General features: G+C 57.9%; 1 protein-coding gene across 2 annotated transcripts in view; it reads left to right on the top strand.

Annotated features, from left to right (window-relative positions):
* Nucleotides 1-14,334, top strand: part of ZNF710 (zinc finger protein 710) — a 65,842-nt gene that overhangs the window by 47,193 nt on the left and 4,315 nt on the right. For both annotated transcript variants that reach the window (XM_045899400.3, XM_064569879.1), the window contains exons 2-4: nt 6,578-8,068; nt 11,473-11,664; nt 12,181-12,355. In XM_045899400.3, coding sequence (XP_045755356.1) covers nt 6,605-8,068; nt 11,473-11,664; nt 12,181-12,355 — 1,831 coding nt within the window. In that variant the 5' untranslated portion in view covers nt 6,578-6,604. The remainder of the gene's footprint in view (nt 1-6,577; nt 8,069-11,472; nt 11,665-12,180; nt 12,356-14,334) is intronic.

Genomic DNA, 14,334 nt, shown 5'->3' with positions numbered 1-14,334 from the left:
CTGTGACCTCCCTCACACAGTGGCGGCCCTGTGGCAGCCAGGCCCACCTCAGCTCTCGGCTTGTAAAGCAGAGGTGGGGCCCCCAGGATGAGTCTCGGTGCCTGGGGCCTTCCAGGAGATGGAGAAGGGAAGGGCTTTCAGAACAGGCCTGTGGGAGGAACTGGCCCCACCTCTGCAGGCGTCACAGGTGGGAATAGCGCCGCGCTCGTGGGCCCGAGCCCCCGGGGACTCTGCCAGAGCAAAACCCTCTCTGTGAAGCCTGGAGTCCACCCCTGTGGAGGAGGCAGGACTGTCCCGGGGGTGAGGTGGCTAAAAGGGCACAGAAGAGCAAAGCGTCTGTGGAACTCTCAGGCAAGGATTCCCACCCCCCCCCACCCCCCCGGTCTCATTCATTCATTCTAGGTGCCTCAGTGGCTATCAGCTCTTTCCTCCCCCTTCCTCTAGCCTGGTGTCTGTCCCCCAGGACACTCCCCTACGGGGCCCACTCTGCTTCCCTACAGTCACTATCCTCTGGGTGGGCCGGCTGGTGGTGAGATGATCATAAACATACAGTTATGAATCAGCGTGATTGTACCGAGTTCTCCAGAGAAGCAGAACCAGTAGGATGTATATATATATATATATATATATATATATATATATATATATATATACAAAGAGAGAGATTTATTTTAAGGAATTGGCTCACCCAATTGTGGGGGCTGGCAAGTCCGAAATCTGCAGGGCAGACTGGCAGGCTGGCAACGCGGGCAGGATTTCCGTGATTCGGTCTTCAGGCAGAATCCCTTCTCTGGGAAATCTCAGCTGTTCTCCGAAGGCTTCAACCGATTGGCTGAGAGCTGCTGACATTAAGGAGGGCAGTCTGCTTTACTTCAGGTCAGCTGGTTGTAGATGTTAATCACATCCACAGGATAGTTCACAGCAACATCTAGATTAGTGTTTGAGCAAACAGCGGGGCACCATGGCCCAGCCGAGTCTATAGGAAAATTAACCTGAGGCCTCAGGCTGTGGAAGAGGCCCTTGCCCTGCCCACAGGCTAAGGAATGCTTCCCTGGAGGGGGGAATCCTAAAGGATAAGGGGGTATTCACTCAGTGCCAGGGAAGGGCAGGCCTGGCAGCGGAGTCAGCCTGTGCAAAGGCCCTGAGGTAGAAGACCGGTTTTGTGTGCGTGTGTACGCACACACTGCAGAGAGGCAGGAAGGCTTGATGGAGGATCAGGTGGAGCCTAGCTGGGGACAACACTGAGCAGCCAGCTAAGACGTGAGGACTTTATCCTGCAGGCCATGTGGCTGAGGATAGGCTCCGGGGCCCACAGCCTATACTCTAGTCCTTGCCTCACCTTCTCACTGTGTGACCTTGGACCAGTCCCCTCCCTGGGCCTCACTTTCCTTACCTGTAGAAAGAAGTGGCTGGACACAGTGTACGTGTACCTCAGGCTCTTGTGTGGTTTGTGGGTTGGAGGCACTGTGTTGGTGGCCCAGCCACCCTGACTCCTGGAGGCGGGCTCAGCAAATCTGCCCATAGAGAAAAGGGGAAGCTGAGGCAGAGAGAGACTCGCACACTTCCCCCTTGGCCGCCACACCCCATCCCCACCCGCCCCCTCAGCACGGCCCTCATGCCCCGAGTCCAGGGAGGCCCAGGGCCGAGTCCAGTGAGGCCCAGGGCCAGCAGAAGTGAGACTGTGGCAAGGAGCCCTGAGGTTTGCACAAGACTCCAGCCCTGGCTTTTGCTTCCTCTTCCTTTCTGGGGATTCACCTTGAGGTCTGCAGTGAGGAAGACAGCCAAGGACACAGCGGGCAGTTTTGCTGCGAGTGCTTACAGCCCCGGACATACCTGCGACTGCCTTTTCCCCTCCCCGGGCCCAGCTGCCCTCCCGCCCCACCCCAGCCTCCGCTTGTCCACACCCGGGGGACAGAGGGCCCAGCCGCAGCCCCTGCACGCATGGGCATGCACCCCCCCAAGGGGTGCAGCTGGTGCCGGGGGCAGAAAGGGACCCTGAGCCACATTCCAGAGGGTGCAAATGCCAGACCGAGGAGTGAGACCATCCTCTGTTCTCTACTGGGCCCTGAACTGTCTCTGCAGGGCCCCAGGCCTCAGCCCTGCCCCCACCGGGCCCCAGTGCTGCGCCCCTGCCTCCCCCGCCCCCCAGATCCCGGTACTTCCACTGTTAACTGAGCTCGCTCAGGGTGGCTCCTTGAGGGCTGCAACTTTATTTTGCTCTCTACTGTATCCCTACAATCAAGACCAGTACCCAGCACCTCGTGGGTACCCGGGAGCTGTGGCTGAGTCGGTGATTCAGTTGCAGGACTGGAGACACAGCCTCTGGGCCACCTGGTGGTCCAAGGCCAAGATGAAGGGGCCAAGGGCCAAACCTGCCCTCCCAGCAGAAGCCCGGAGCACCGTGCAGCCTTTGTGGGGGCACAGGCCCTGACACCTACTAGACCCTCAAGGAATAGTCATCACAGTAAACGGGTCACAGCGCATGGGGACATCCCAGAGTGGGGTTGGCAGAGGCCCCAGGGCATTATTCCTATGCTGTCAGTTGTTTCTTGAGAGGATGTCCTGGTGGTAGAATTTACTCAAAGAATAACCTGCAGGTCACTTCCTTCCCAGGGCCCCCAAGGCAGACCAGGCCTCCAGTGCCTTCCACCCGAGCTCTGCCCTCCGTGTATGTTCTAGGGACACTGGCCACCCCGAGCTCCCCAGCCCTGTCCTGCTCTCAGAGCGGGGATGCGTGGAGGGGCTCTCACTGACGGGAAAGGCTCTTCTAGAACAGTGTGGGGGGAACAGGGGTGCTGCCACATCTCACAGAGGGGACCCGGGGTGACAGGCAGGTAGGCCAAGGATTAACTTGCCCTCAGCGTTCCAAGAAGCCACGTGTGCTTTTTTATAGACAAGGAAACCAAGACCTTGTGTGGTCAGGTGACTCGTCCAGCATCACACAGCAAGTCACCCCTTAATGCATTTGACAAGAGTGTCGGTGTTGACGGGAACACTTAGAGTATAGCAGTAGGTGAAGTGACAGCGCTCTGGGGGCCCGGGTCCCTGCCCGGGTGGGGAAGGCCTCCTGCTGGGCCTCAGAGGGTAAGGCTTGGGGCGCTCCCCAGGGGGCTGGCCTGGGTGATGCTGGGCCCTGGGAAATAGGGCTGCCCCTCCTACCTCCCCGCCATGGCCTCCCTTCCCCGCACTCCCAGTCCCACTCTTTAGGCTACAACCAAGCAGCTATTCTATCTCCTCTGTTTTCCTGCCTTTGCCATGTCCTTTCTCTCCACATTGGGAACCAAGGGTGCCCTGGCAGGAGGCTGAGCTGCATCCTGCCCAGATGGATGCCCCTCACCTCCTAGCGAGGCCGTGGAGAGCCCAGGAAGGCCTGAGCTCCCCTTTCTCTGGGACACAGTGGTGAGCTTTGGTTCTGAGCCCCACACAAGGGGGGGCCTTGAGGAGGGGGCGCCTGGCCCACAGGTGGTACACACCTGGCAGGCTCTCCTCCAGGCCTCGAGCTAGGGCATAAAACAGGAGGGCTGTAGCCAGTGGGGCGGAGGGGGGGAGGATGCCCAAAAGATGACCCAGGAGGAGGAGAAATAGGAACACTGGGTTGCAGAGTGTCCCCACCTTCCCACTCCTCGTTTCTGTGTCTGGTAGACGGAGCACGCATGCAAAATGCAGGTAAATTAGATTCCCTGTCTTCCTCTTCTGAGCCTCTGTCTCAACAAACAGAGCCCATCTGAAACCCACGCGCGCACACGCACACACGTGCAGCCCGCATTGCAGCCTGAACGTGCACTTGCGGTGGGGGGTGGGGGCGGGGTGCGGTGTTCTGCTCAGGCAAGTGTCTGTCCGGCGCACGGGAAGAGCAGGGGTCTGACTGGCCAGGCAGGTATGGGGCTGATGCAGGGTTCCAGCAAGAAGTGCGGTATGAGTAGAGAGCCGTGGAGGGGCTCTAGCTGCCCTGGAGGGGTCCCGGACCAGCCGGACAGGGACAGCTCTGAGGCTTCCCAGTTGCAGGTCGCCTGAGCACCTGCTGGCTCCTCGGACCCTGGGCACCACAGGGCAGCACCTGGGAGCCGAGGCCGGGCTCAGAGCTGTGACGCGACCTACCAGGTGGTACAGATTAAAGGAGCAGAGCTAGAGGCATGGGGCCCAGATGGGGCTGGGCTGTCGGGCCCACACGCCTGGGTGCAGACCCAGCTCTGTCCTGACTGATGGGACACTCGAGCCTGTGACTGAGGCCCTGGGTTCCTGGGCTGTGAAATGGGGTGCATCCCGCCCCCACCCCCCCCCATGGGGTTGTTTTAGGAGTAAATGGCTCACCTGGGACCTTGTGAGCACTTGGTAATGGGAAGCTAGCTCTTCTGCCCACATTTAGGGTTAATTGTTGGCTCCCCTGTGTCCCACGCCACATGGGCACAAACCCCTCATGAGCAAGAACCCTGGGCAGGTCCCCTTTCACACCCAGGCAGAGGCTCCTGTCACAGGAACATTGACTCCAGCCCCAAAGTCAAAACTGCCTGCCTGCTCCCAGGGGAAGGGGACGCCTGGTTGGCCAGAGGGGCTGGTGTGATCATTAGGAGTGGCCCCTTTCACTCCAAAAGGTCAGTCCTAGCCCTGATGATAAACTGGACGGTGACCCGCCCCACGGGGGCCCACGCCAGACCTGTGCCCCGCTCCCGCGGCTCATCTCCCAGAGGGATGATGGCTTCTTTGCTCCCATTCACTTGAGGTCGCTGGGGGTGGGGTGGGGGGGAGGTGCCAGCTTTGGGGCCGCGGAAGGGAGGACAGAGAGGGAGCCAACATTTGCACTCACCACCCCACGAGCAGGGGATGCTATGGGATGTGCCTGAGCAAGAAAAGGGCAAAAGTCAGATTTGAACTCCAAACCCAGGGCCAAGGCCCAACACCAGCTCTGCTGCTGGGGATCAGTTGCTCCCTCCCTGGCCCTGACTTCAGGGAAGTCTAGAAAAAGTGCTGAGCATGTTGTTTGCTCAAACCCACAGCTGGCATGAGGGCTGCCCCTGGGTGCTGTGTCAGACTGGTGGTCTGGGGGGGGTGGGGGGGGAGAGTGGGAATGTCCCACCTGACCCTCTCATGAGAGTCTGACTTTAAGATTAATAGTTTAATCTTTAGTGTCCGTTTCAAGGAAGCTAAATTCCTGTCTGGGGTATTTTATTTTTAGCCGGCTTCAGGAAGGAGAAGCTCCCCTGGCCTGTGGGGGGAGGGAGATACGAGGCCCAGAGCCGGTTTCCTGAGGAAGGGCCACAGCCCGCCATGTGCCTGACCCTGACCCTGAGGTCAGAGCCGGCCAGGCAGCCAGGAGCCAGCCCAGTAATAGCTTTCCCCTTCCTATGGAGCACTTCTGGTGTGCCTGCGCCAAACCAGGTGGGCCTTGCAATCAGGCCGAGTGTCCCAGGCCAGAGAGGAGGCCCTCCCACATGCGGGGCACACGCAGTCCCGGGGAGGCCCGGAGAGGGCGCCAGGGCCCAGGGAGGCCCGGTGAGTCCCAGAAATAGGTGCAATTTGAGGGAAGCCTGGAAGGCTGGTGGGAGGAGCCAGGAGCTCGTTGGCGCCGGTGGGAGAATCACATGCAAGGGCCCGTTACACAGACTGCGCCCCTAGGAAGGCAGGGAGCCGGTGCTCCCGGGGTTTGGACCGGAGCGGGTGGGCGTGTTGGCTTTTTTAGAAGACCCCGTTGGGTCAGAGCGCATGCCTGCAAACCTGGGAGCCGGCTTTTGTATTCGTTTCAGACAGTGCTCTCGAACGTGTTAGCCGTGATCACGGGCCCTTCGACCAGATCACATCCTACGTGGAACGCCAGTGTGCAAATCCGAGGAGAGCTGTACTTTTAATCGGCATAAATTTAGATATCTAAATGTGTAATACTTAGCTAATCCAGAACAATCACCTGTTGTGACGGAGTCCTGTAACATCAGGCTTCACAGATAAGCCGCCGAGATGGACCTTGGCACCTAATTTATGTTTGTGTGTTGCCTTGTTTTTGCTATATATATATATAACATTTTTTTAAATCTTTCCCCCACCTCACCCCCTCTCCCGGCAATATATATATTTCTTAAAACCCCAAACACCTCACTGTACAGTCTCAAGGTCTGTGCAAAATTAATTACCTTGGGAACAAAGCCAGTGGGGCCACAGAACGTGCCGAAGCGAGGTGTCTATCACGTTTGAGAGTAGATGGGTACTCTAAAATGGATTTTTAAAAGAAAGGAGCCTTTATTTTTTGCGATTTTAAATCGGCTTTTTGGAGGAACTCTGGAAGGACATTATGGGGAACATAGTCTGAGAACCGCTGTGGAAATGCCACCCTCCTGTTACAGGAGGGCCGACTGAGGCCAGGGAGGGGGCAGGGCTTGTCCAGGATCCCACAGGGAATGGGGGAAATGGTCAGACACACAGAGGGCGTCCCCGTAATGACAAGTGCGTCCTGTTCCCAAGGCAGGGGGAGAAACACGCCGGGGACCAATGCAGCCCAAATTAGCCAAGCTAATGGCTACATGCGTGTGTGTCTATTGTGTGCGCGGCCAGGAACCGGCAGTCTTAACGCTCCGTTCTCCCCCTGCAGCGATGCCCTCCTAGCCAGCCGCGCGGGATGGAGGGCTTCACGGACTCAGGGACACAGACGGATGCCGTGGTGGTGCTGTCCTTGGCTCAGGCCGCCGTGCTGGGCCTGGTCTCGGAAAATGAGCTCTTCGGAGCCACCATAAGCGCCGAAGCCTTCTACCCGGACCTGGGGCCCGAGCTGTCCGGGTCGGCCGCGGGGGAGCCCGGGCCCCCGGGCCCCGACGTCTACCAGCTGGCCTGCAGCGGGAGGGCCCTGGAGGAGCCGGCAGAAGAGGAGGTGCTGGAGGTGGAGGCGGCCTTCGAGAAGCACACCCGGCGGAAGACGCGGCCGCCCGTGCGGCTGGTGCCCAAGGTCAAGTTTGAGAAGGTGGAGGAGGAGGAGGAGGAGCAGGAGGTCTACGAGGTGTCCGTGCCCGGTGACGACAAGGATGCCGGCCCCGCGGAGGCCCCCGCCCAGGTGGCCGGCGGCGGCGGCGAGACCCTGGTGCAGAGCAGCGCGGTCAAGATGATCGACCTCAGCGCCTTCAGCCGCAAGCCCCGGACGCTGCGCCACCTGCCGCGAGCCCCGAGGCCCGAGCTGGACGCGGCCCCGTACGACCCCCACTTCCCCGACCCGGCCCGGGACGGCTTCCCGGAGCCCGGCATGGCGCTGCCCGGGCCGGAGGCCCTGCCCTCCGAGTGTGGCTTTGAGCCGGCCCCCCTGGCCCCCCTGAGCGATCCCGAGGCCGCCACCATGGAGTCCCCGGAGCCCGTGAAGCCGGAGCAGGGCTTCGTGTGGCAGGAGGCCGGCGAGTTCGAGGCCGACGCGGCCGGCTCGACGGCGGAGCGCCACAAGAAGGCCCAGCTGGACCGGCTGGACATCAACGTGCAGATCGACGACTCGTACCTGGTGGAGGCGGGCGACCGCCAGAAGCGCTGGCAGTGCCGCATGTGCGAGAAGTCCTACACGTCCAAGTACAACCTGGTGACGCACATCCTGGGCCACAACGGCATCAAGCCGCATTCGTGCCCGCACTGCAGCAAGCTCTTCAAGCAGCCCAGCCACCTGCAGACGCACCTGCTGACGCACCAGGGCACCCGGCCGCACAAGTGCCAGGTGTGCCAGAAGGCCTTCACGCAGACCAGCCACCTCAAGCGCCACATGCTCCTGCACTCGGAGGTCAAGCCCTACAGCTGCCACTTCTGCGGCCGCGGCTTTGCCTACCCCAGCGAGCTCAAGGCGCACGAGGTGAAGCACGAGAGCGGCCGCTGCCACGTGTGTGTCGAGTGCGGCCTGGACTTCTCCACCCTGACCCAGCTCAAGCGCCACCTGGCCTCCCACCAGGGCCCCACCCTCTACCAGTGCCTCGAGTGCGACAAGTCCTTCCACTACCGCAGCCAGCTGCAGAACCACATGCTCAAGCACCAGAACGTGCGGCCCTTCGTGTGCACCGAGTGCGGCATGGAGTTCAGCCAGATCCACCACCTCAAGCAGCACTCCCTCACCCACAAGGTACGGCTGCCGGCCGCCCTGGGCGGGGGGGAGGGGCTGCGGGGGCGGGGGGGCCTCCCCGGGGAGGGGAGGGGCGGGGCCTAGCCCCTGGCGCCTCTGCCCCTCCCCCGGCGGCCTCCCTCCCCCCCGGGGGCGTGGCCCCAGGCCTGAGGCTCCTCCCTCTCCTCCTGCCCGCCTTTCACCCAGTGCCTCCCAAAGTCCTGCTTCAGATCATTTAGGGGTCAATAGAGGTGGGACGCAGATGAACCTGTCTTACGTTTATAATTACATGTTCATTGGGAGGAGTATTAGAAAAAAATACAATTGAAACTCAGGGTTTTTTTCTTTTTTTTTTTTTAAGATTTTATTTATTTATTTGAGAGAGACAATGAGAGAGAGAGAGCATGAGAGGGGGGAGGGTCAGAGGGAGAAGCAGACTCCCTGCCGAGCAGGGAGCCCGATGCGGGACTCGATCCCGAGACTCCAGGATCATGACCTGAGCTGAAGGCAGTCGCTTAACCAACTGAGCCACCCAGGTGCCCATCTTTTTTTTTTTTTTTTAAGATTTTATTTATTTATTTGACAGAGACAGAGATAGCGAGAGCAGGAACACAAGCAGCGGGAGTGGGAGAGGGCTAGCAGGCTTCCCGCCGAGGAGGGAGCCCGATGTGGGACTTGATCCCAGGACCCTGGGATCATGACCTGAGCCGAAGGCAGACGCTTAACGACTGAGCCACCCAGGTGCCCTCAGGGTTTTTTTCTTAACAGTAAAACTTACTTTTTTGAAGTTTGTTTTTTTTAATGTTATGTTAATCACCATACATGACATCATTAGTTTTTTGTGTATTTTTTTAAGATTTTCTTTTTTTATTTGACAGAGAGAGACACAGCGAGAGAGGGAACACAAGCAGGGGGCAGTGGGAGAGGGAGAAGCAGGCTTCCCGCTGAGCAGGGAGCGATGGGGGCTCCCTCCCAGGACCCGACGATCACGACCTGAGCCGAAGGCAGACGCTTAACGGCTGAACCACCCGGGCGCCCCACATCGTTAGTTTTTGATGTAGTGTTCCATGATGCATTGTTTGCGTATAACACCCAGTGCTCCATGCATTCCATGCCCTCCTCAATACCCATCACCAGGCTAACCCATCCCCCCCCTCCCCTCCCCTCTAGAACCCTCAGTCTTTTTTGAAGTTTTTGAATGAACTCTTGGAGGAACCCCGGCAGGTCCCAGGGAACCCAGTTGGAGAATCAGTGAAGCAGCCTACCCTCCGGGAACGCAGAGACCGGGAGGCCACAGGGCGGTGGACGAGCCGGTCAGAAGTAGAGAAGGTTTCCTTTGCTCCTTGTAATTACAAAACTGTATCAAAACCTGGGACCTACCTTTAGGAAAAGCTGGAATATATTTCATTTTTAAAAGGGAGCAGATAGAAGGAAAAATATTTGTTATGGAAAAGGACATAAACTAGACAGAGCGGTTTGTAGGGATGGAAGGTGGGGAGCACACTGTCCTTGTCCACTGTGTCCCCGAGATCACTTTGACCCACTGTCCCCCACCGTCCTCTCCCTCCCCTCAGGCCGCTAGCCACCCTGCCTTTCAACCACTGTCACCACCCCCTCCCAGAGGCCCTTCTGTCCAAGCAGATGGAATGAGGCCTTGTGGGTCCCACAGCCTCGCTCCGGCACTTAGCCCGCCCCATCGTTTCCACCCCAAATCCAACCAACTTCACGTTTTGCAGCTCAAGGTAGAGAGCTCCCTCGTTCTGTAATGGCCACCGTAGGGCCACTCGGGGTCCAGCCTGTGCCCTCACCTCCCACAGTGAACGCGGCAGCGAGTCGGGGGGTGATAGCCTGCCAGCCCAAGAATCCAGCCTTCCCGGCCCTGGGAACGCCTTCTACTAGAGCAGAGATGATTTGTAGGCTTTTGCAGCTGCTCCCCAGTCAGCTGGTATAGCTGCCCGGAGTGTGATGTTAAGAAGGATTCTGAAGCTGAGTCTGGGCTCCGCCATTAAAGCGGACCGTGCCTTGAGTGAAACCAGATGACCGACCGACTTCGTGTCTGCAGGGAAAAGAGGGGCAACCAAAAGCACATGGGCCCTCTCTGTGCCATTTTTCTCCTCTACTAAAAATCCCTGCGAGTCTGCAAAGTGTTAAAAGAGAAATAATACTGTGAAGAAAAACCGAAAACAAAAATCAAAGGCCGGTAAAATGGAAAACATGCCTGTCATCAGCCTAAATTTGCACAGCATGCACATCATATGCACTTAGGGAGTCAGCGCCCCGAGGCAGGTCCCCCTGGTGGTCAGACACACCTTCAGTGTGTCAGGTGAGCGTAGAGACGCGCCCCACAGCCCCTGTCTGCTAACAGAGATAGACACAGGCACCTCAAAATACGAAACTGTCCCACATAAGCAGACAGCAGCCATGCCCGCACCCACATGTCTGTCCCACCGGGGGTCTACTAAATTACTGCCTCGGCAAAGAGATCAACTCCCAACCTTTGTCCTGACTTTCCTCCCCAGGCAGTACATGGGACCCCCTGTGCTCACAACGCCCTGTCCCACTCCGGGGGCCCCCTCCAGACCATGGACGAGCATGTTACGATAAACCAGAGGGTTTGCCCCTGGAATCATTGTCTCCTGGGGCCAAGTGTCCCAAACTCCTTCAATGATAAGAATCATCTGAGGGACTTGTTGAGACTAAAAATTCCTGGGCCTACTGGCCCGGCATCTCCAGGGAGGAATCTCCCAAGAGGCTGTATATGCAACAAGGTGGTTGGTTCTTATTACCAGGGAAGCTCGGAAAACTCTCAAGGGGTCAAGTGGATGGGCTCCGGAGGTTTGAGAACTCTTGTATTCAGATCCAAGTGTCATTTTTCCTGGAGTGTCCACACTTTTAATCTCAAAGGGGTCCATGAACCAGAAGGACCACTGAGAGACAACACTGAGGGGAAAAACACATAGATGTGCCCTTGACCTGAGGACAGTCCTCCAGGCTGTGGCTCTCATCTTGGCCACAGATCCCTGGTGCCTGGCGTGATGCTGGGCTTGTCTCAGGTGCCCAGTAAATGGTTGCTGGATGGATGGATGGATGGATGGATGGACGGACGAACGAATGAATGAACACATTTGCCTTGGTGCGCTGGTATGAACCTAGAGGTACACCTGCCCAGGTGGGCAGGAGACAGCAGGTGTGTGGGTAGGAACTAGAAGGCTTCCTGGAGTCAGTGGCCCCGCCCCAACATTCTCCCAGAGGCTTTCCTCAAGGGGTACCCGTCTGGAACCCACCCCCAGGAAGTTGCTTTCTAGAAGCTGTGCATACATTCAGGTACTGTGGCCGCCCCCCCCCCCCCCCACACACACACACTTCCAGGAGCTGTGCCCGTCGCATGGCCTGACCATCACCCCTCCCGCCCCTCCTCCCGCCAGGGCGTGAAGGAGTTCAAGTGCGAGGTGTGCGGCCGGGAGTTCACCCTGCAGGCAAACATGAAGCGGCACATGCTGATCCATACCAGCGTCCGGCCCTACCAGTGCCACATCTGCTTTAAGACCTTCGTGCAGAAGCAGACCCTCAAGACCCACATGATTGTACACTCGCCTGTGAAGCCATTCAAATGCAAGGTACCAGGCTGTCAGGGCCCCCAGGCAGGACGTCCCCACGGGTGGCCCCAGGTCGGCATGACTACAGCCGCTAACACCTGCCCGGAGCCGGCCTGGCCAGTGCAAGCAGGGGAACCCAGTTCGGGGGTGAAAACGCCCGGGCTCGGTGCTGTGGGTGGGGTGCTGTGGGCCGTGGTGTTCAGAGCTTATACGCTGTTGAGGTGGTATTTTTTGGAAGTTGGGGACGGGGTGAAGGTCCCTGCACAGCCAGAGGGGAAAAGCCCAGGCGTGGGACTCAGTGTGAGAGCCCAGCCCTGGGTTTTTGGTAACTCCAGCTCAGGGAGAGTGGAACAGCGGCCAGCAAGAGTTGGCTTGGGTCTCTGGCTCTCGGGCCTCTGGGGTCACCTAGGAAAGGACAGAGTGAGTGCTGTCCATAGCCAATGGGATTCGAGCCCCAGCAGGGAGGTGGGAGTGGGCTGAGGGTTCAGGGAGGGCAGGCTCCCCAAGGGCTCCTGATGCCGAGTTGGTGTGTTCCAGGTGTGTGGGAAGTCCTTCAACCGCATGTACAACCTGCTGGGCCACATGCACCTGCACGCGGGCAGCAAGCCCTTCAAGTGCCCCTACTGCTCCAGCAAGTTTAACCTCAAGGGCAACCTGAGCCGGCACATGAAGGTCAAGCATGGTGTCATGGACATCGGCCTAGACAGCCAAGGTGGGTGGGCCACGCACAGCGGACGGCACAGGAGTGGTCCTGTCACGGCACACTCAGGAGCCTCCCGTCCAGTCAGGGCCGGGGGGAGGCTGGCCAGGCCTGAGACCTCACTGGGGTGGGCTCCGGCCTAGGGGGGAGGTACCCTGGAAGGTGGTCCTGGTGCTGACGATGGGGCATTTATGTTCCTCAGAGGACTTCAGCGGGCTCACGTAAACAGTAAGAAATAAAAATCCTAACTAATACTGATCAAGTGCAGACTGTGTGCCAGGCCTTTATTAACTCACGTGCTCCCCACAGTGAAGTTGGCTCTGCTAATTATCCCCATCTTACAGATGCAGAAACTGAAGGCCAGAGAAGTTAGGTAACTCAGGGAAGATCACAGCACCTGGGCATGGGGGGCGGGGGAGGACAGACACTGTTATGACTATGACAGTGACATTTAAAAGAAATGGTTGGCTGGGAAAGGAAGTAACAAAAGGGAAAAGGGCAGGCTGGAGAGATGAGGGAAGCCGGGTGAGGTCGATCCCAACTGTACCATGGGAGGGTCTGTGGACAGCCCGGGGGAGCTCTGAGCTTCCCAGCGGCCAAGGCAAAAAGTGTAATGCAGTCCGTCACACTCTTCACAGTGCTTGCCAAAGACAGTGTAGGCCACGCACTCAGGGGAGGGGCCTCACCTCTGCGGTTGGTAGCTTATAACATCCCTAAGTGTGAGCGATATCCTGTGCCCTCCACACTCGTCAGTCGTGGAAGACCGTTCGTCTCTCTTGCCTTATTGAGGGGAGGAGGGACTTAAGAGATTCTCCTGGAAGAAAGAGCTGATGGCACCTCAGGAAGGCTCCCTGAACGGTCTGGAGCTAGTTGACTGTCTGGCATGTCTTCTCAGACAAAGTAGCAGAGGGAACAATACGGGTGAGTGGACCTGCCTGCATGACGTTACTCGCTAGCAGTCAGTCAGATGTTGGGGGATGGCTGCAGGCACCCTGCTTTGGTTTTGCAGCAGCTTACCAGTGAATGGCCTGGGTTTTCTGGCAGAAACGGGTGTCCTCGGTTTTCCGTTCTTGTGAGCAAGGATGCAACCCCATTAGCTGCATAGAGGTGCTCTCTGCAGCCCCTTCCAACTCAAAATGTGGTACGAGAACCAACAGTATCAGGATCATCTGGGATCTTGCTAGAACTGCTGACTCAGCCCTACCCCACACCTCCTGAATCAGAATCTGCACTTCAAAAAAGATCCCAGGGCGATCTGTTTGCACAGTAGAGTTTTAGAGGCGTGGGACTAGAGTGGTGGTTCAAACTTTGGCATGCATTGGAATCACCTGGAAATCTGTTAAAACAAATGGCAGGGCTCCACCCCTGGGGCATCTGAATCTGTAGGTCTGGGGTAGGGTTGCAGAATTTGCATTTCCAGCAAGTTCTCAGGGGATGCCAAAGCTGCTGATCAGGGACCTCACTTTGAGAACCTTTGATCTGGACTCTCAAGGTCTGGTTCTCAAACTTGGCTACGCATCGAAAGCACCTGGGGAATTTTTAAAATGCTGATGCCTGAGTCTCAGCCCCAGAGAGTCAGATGTAATTGATCTGGCATGTGGCCTAGGATCAGCACTTTAAAGCACTTTAGATCATTCTATGTGCAGTAGGGTTTGACAGCTACAGTCTAGCAGACCCGCCATGTACCTAACCCACCAGGAGGGACCAGAGCAGAACTTGTCCTTTTGGAAACAGCTGTCCCTGCACACCTTGCTCCCAGGGGGTGGTGAAGGCACACGCTCTTTCTGTCTGAGGTCAGTAACCAGGGCTGCAGAGGACTGCTTTCTTCCTGACTGCACCAGATGACAGACAGTAAAAGAGTGATTGGCACTTGAATGGCTGGGACCCAAGCCAATCCGCCTCTCGCATATAACCTTGGTCTGAAAAGCTCAGGCTTCACACTTACGCAGGAGGAAGGCAGCGTACATTCTAGATGGAACCATCTAATAAAT

Source organism: Mirounga angustirostris, unplaced genomic scaffold, assembly GCF_029215605.1.
Source record: "Mirounga angustirostris isolate CCGP_5_RB_7025 unplaced genomic scaffold, mMirAng1.0.hap1 SCAF_9, whole genome shotgun sequence".
Classification (NCBI taxonomy): Eukaryota; Metazoa; Chordata; class Mammalia; order Carnivora; family Phocidae; genus Mirounga; species Mirounga angustirostris.
This window is presented reverse-complemented; position numbering and strand designations above follow the sequence as displayed.